This window comes from Blastocystis sp. subtype 4 (genome assembly GCF_000743755.1).
Source record: "Blastocystis sp. subtype 4 strain WR1 chromosome Unknown seqid_0598, whole genome shotgun sequence".
In the NCBI taxonomy this organism is placed as follows: domain Eukaryota; class Bigyra; order Opalinata; family Blastocystidae; genus Blastocystis; species Blastocystis sp. subtype 4.
In genome coordinates, this window is record NW_014568949.1 from 1,812 (window position 1) to 3,553 (window position 1,742).

A 1,742-nucleotide genomic window follows, 5' to 3' on the forward strand; every position below is an offset into this window, starting at 1 on the left:
ACAGTTTATTACTACAAACCATTTCATGGAGTTGAGAATATGAGTGCTGTAGAAACAGTATTCCGATATCGTTATGGTATTATTGCCTATCTGAATGGTTTTGAAATCTATCGAGATAAGATGCCTCTGGGTGAAGTGAATCGAATGACTCTGTCAACAGATTCTTATTCATCCTATGATTATCGAGGAGTGATTCGACCTGCATTATTCATTCATAATGATAATAAGAATCATCTTTAATTCTGATCTTCGTTCCTCTATTGACTTTGATGCTTATCTTGCTCTTCTTCCTGGTACTACTGGACAGAATTGTTATGTGTATCCCTATGACATTAGTATTCAATCCTCATCCTCCTACATGTATTCTAGCAGCTATGCAGTTGATTGGTCTGGAGCTTATGCCTATTCATCATCCTGGAATTCAATCTCCATCACATTTGCATTCTCCACAATTCTGCCTACAATCTCTCAGATGCGAATGTGGTATGGAGCCGATACAAATGGATTCCCTTCCTTTAGTATGCGCTTCTCTAATACAAATCTAGGTAACACATCAGCTATATGGCAAGATGTCCTTTCTGTATCCAATACAATCTACAGTGCAAACTCATGGTCCATGTTTAACAACAACGACTCTTTGATGAGTACTTCACTTGTTGAATTCAATGCTGGATACAATAGTTATTCGTTTTCCATCTATGAACTCCAATTCCTAATCTGTAATGCTCCTGAGACTCTGACTTATTCATCCTTTTCCTTCATCTTCTATCTGAATCAACCTGTTCAGAATGTTGGAGTGACACAGAATAGTACAGATTGTCGAATCTCTCCTTCACTTCCTTCAGGTCTCACAATCAGTGATGCTTGTGTGATCTCAGGTACTCCTTCCTCTGTCTCCAATACAACTGTCTATTCTGTTATGGCTCGAGTGAATAACACTATTGCTATTGGAACTGTAATGATTTCTGTTCGAACATGTGAGAATCTGGTGACTATTCGAGTTCGAGGAGATGCCTATCCTACACAGAATGCTTGGAGTTTATTCTCTGGTCGATATCTTAATGGAACTCTCATTCAATCTGTTGACTCGTTGTATGTATCGAATGCATATTACAACTATGATTTCTGTTTGGATCCAGGTATCTACACATTCCTAGCTCTGAGTTTGGATGGAGATGGATGGGAAGCTAAAGCTGGATATACTCTGACTGTAGATGGAGGTGAAATGGATGTGGATATCATGGAGGTGAGTTCTCCTTCTGTTACCTCTGTTTTCTCAACATATTTCCCTTTCCAGATTGAATACACAGATTGGAAGGTGATACAGAGTGATGTGTCAAGTGATTGGAATACTGTCAGTTTCGATGATTCCACTTGGAACACATACAAGGCTGTTGATATTCCTTCCACTTCTTCAATCACAACATATATCCGAAAGAGTTTCACAATGAATGGAGTGAATGATTACCAAGTGTTGAATGTTCGAGTGAAGTATTCTGGAGGAGTGACTGCCTATCTGAATGGAAATCTGGTTGCTCGATTCAATCTTGAAGATGGCTTTGATTCAACAACTCTATCAATCACTGATCATGATTCTACTGTGTTCTCGAAGTTCCATGTGATTCTGTCAACAGCTGGAATTCAGGAAGGCATTAATGTATTCAGTTTCGAGATTCATCGTCCTTTGAGTGGTTCTTCTTCTGATCCTGTTGTGTTTGATGCTACTGGAGTATTTGGAGTTG

General features: G+C 39.0%; 2 protein-coding genes across 2 annotated transcripts in view; both read left to right on the plus strand.

Moving 5' to 3' along the window:
* JH06_5734 (hypothetical protein) overlaps window positions 1-240 on the plus strand; it is a gene marked incomplete at both ends in the record, with an annotated part of 267 nt that extends 27 nt beyond the window's left edge. The window contains one exon of the mRNA XM_014669390.1: window positions 1-240. This exon is cut by the window's left edge and continues 27 nt beyond it. Within this exon, the coding sequence (XP_014524876.1) occupies window positions 1-240 (240 nt within the window).
* Window positions 241-358: 118 nt separating this feature from the next.
* On the plus strand, window positions 359-1,742 carry JH06_5735 (hypothetical protein; the record flags this gene model as incomplete). The annotated part of the gene is made up of 1 exon (XM_014669391.1): window positions 359-1,742. A coding segment is annotated over one exon (1,384 nt), but the record flags the coding sequence as incomplete, so codon positions are not given.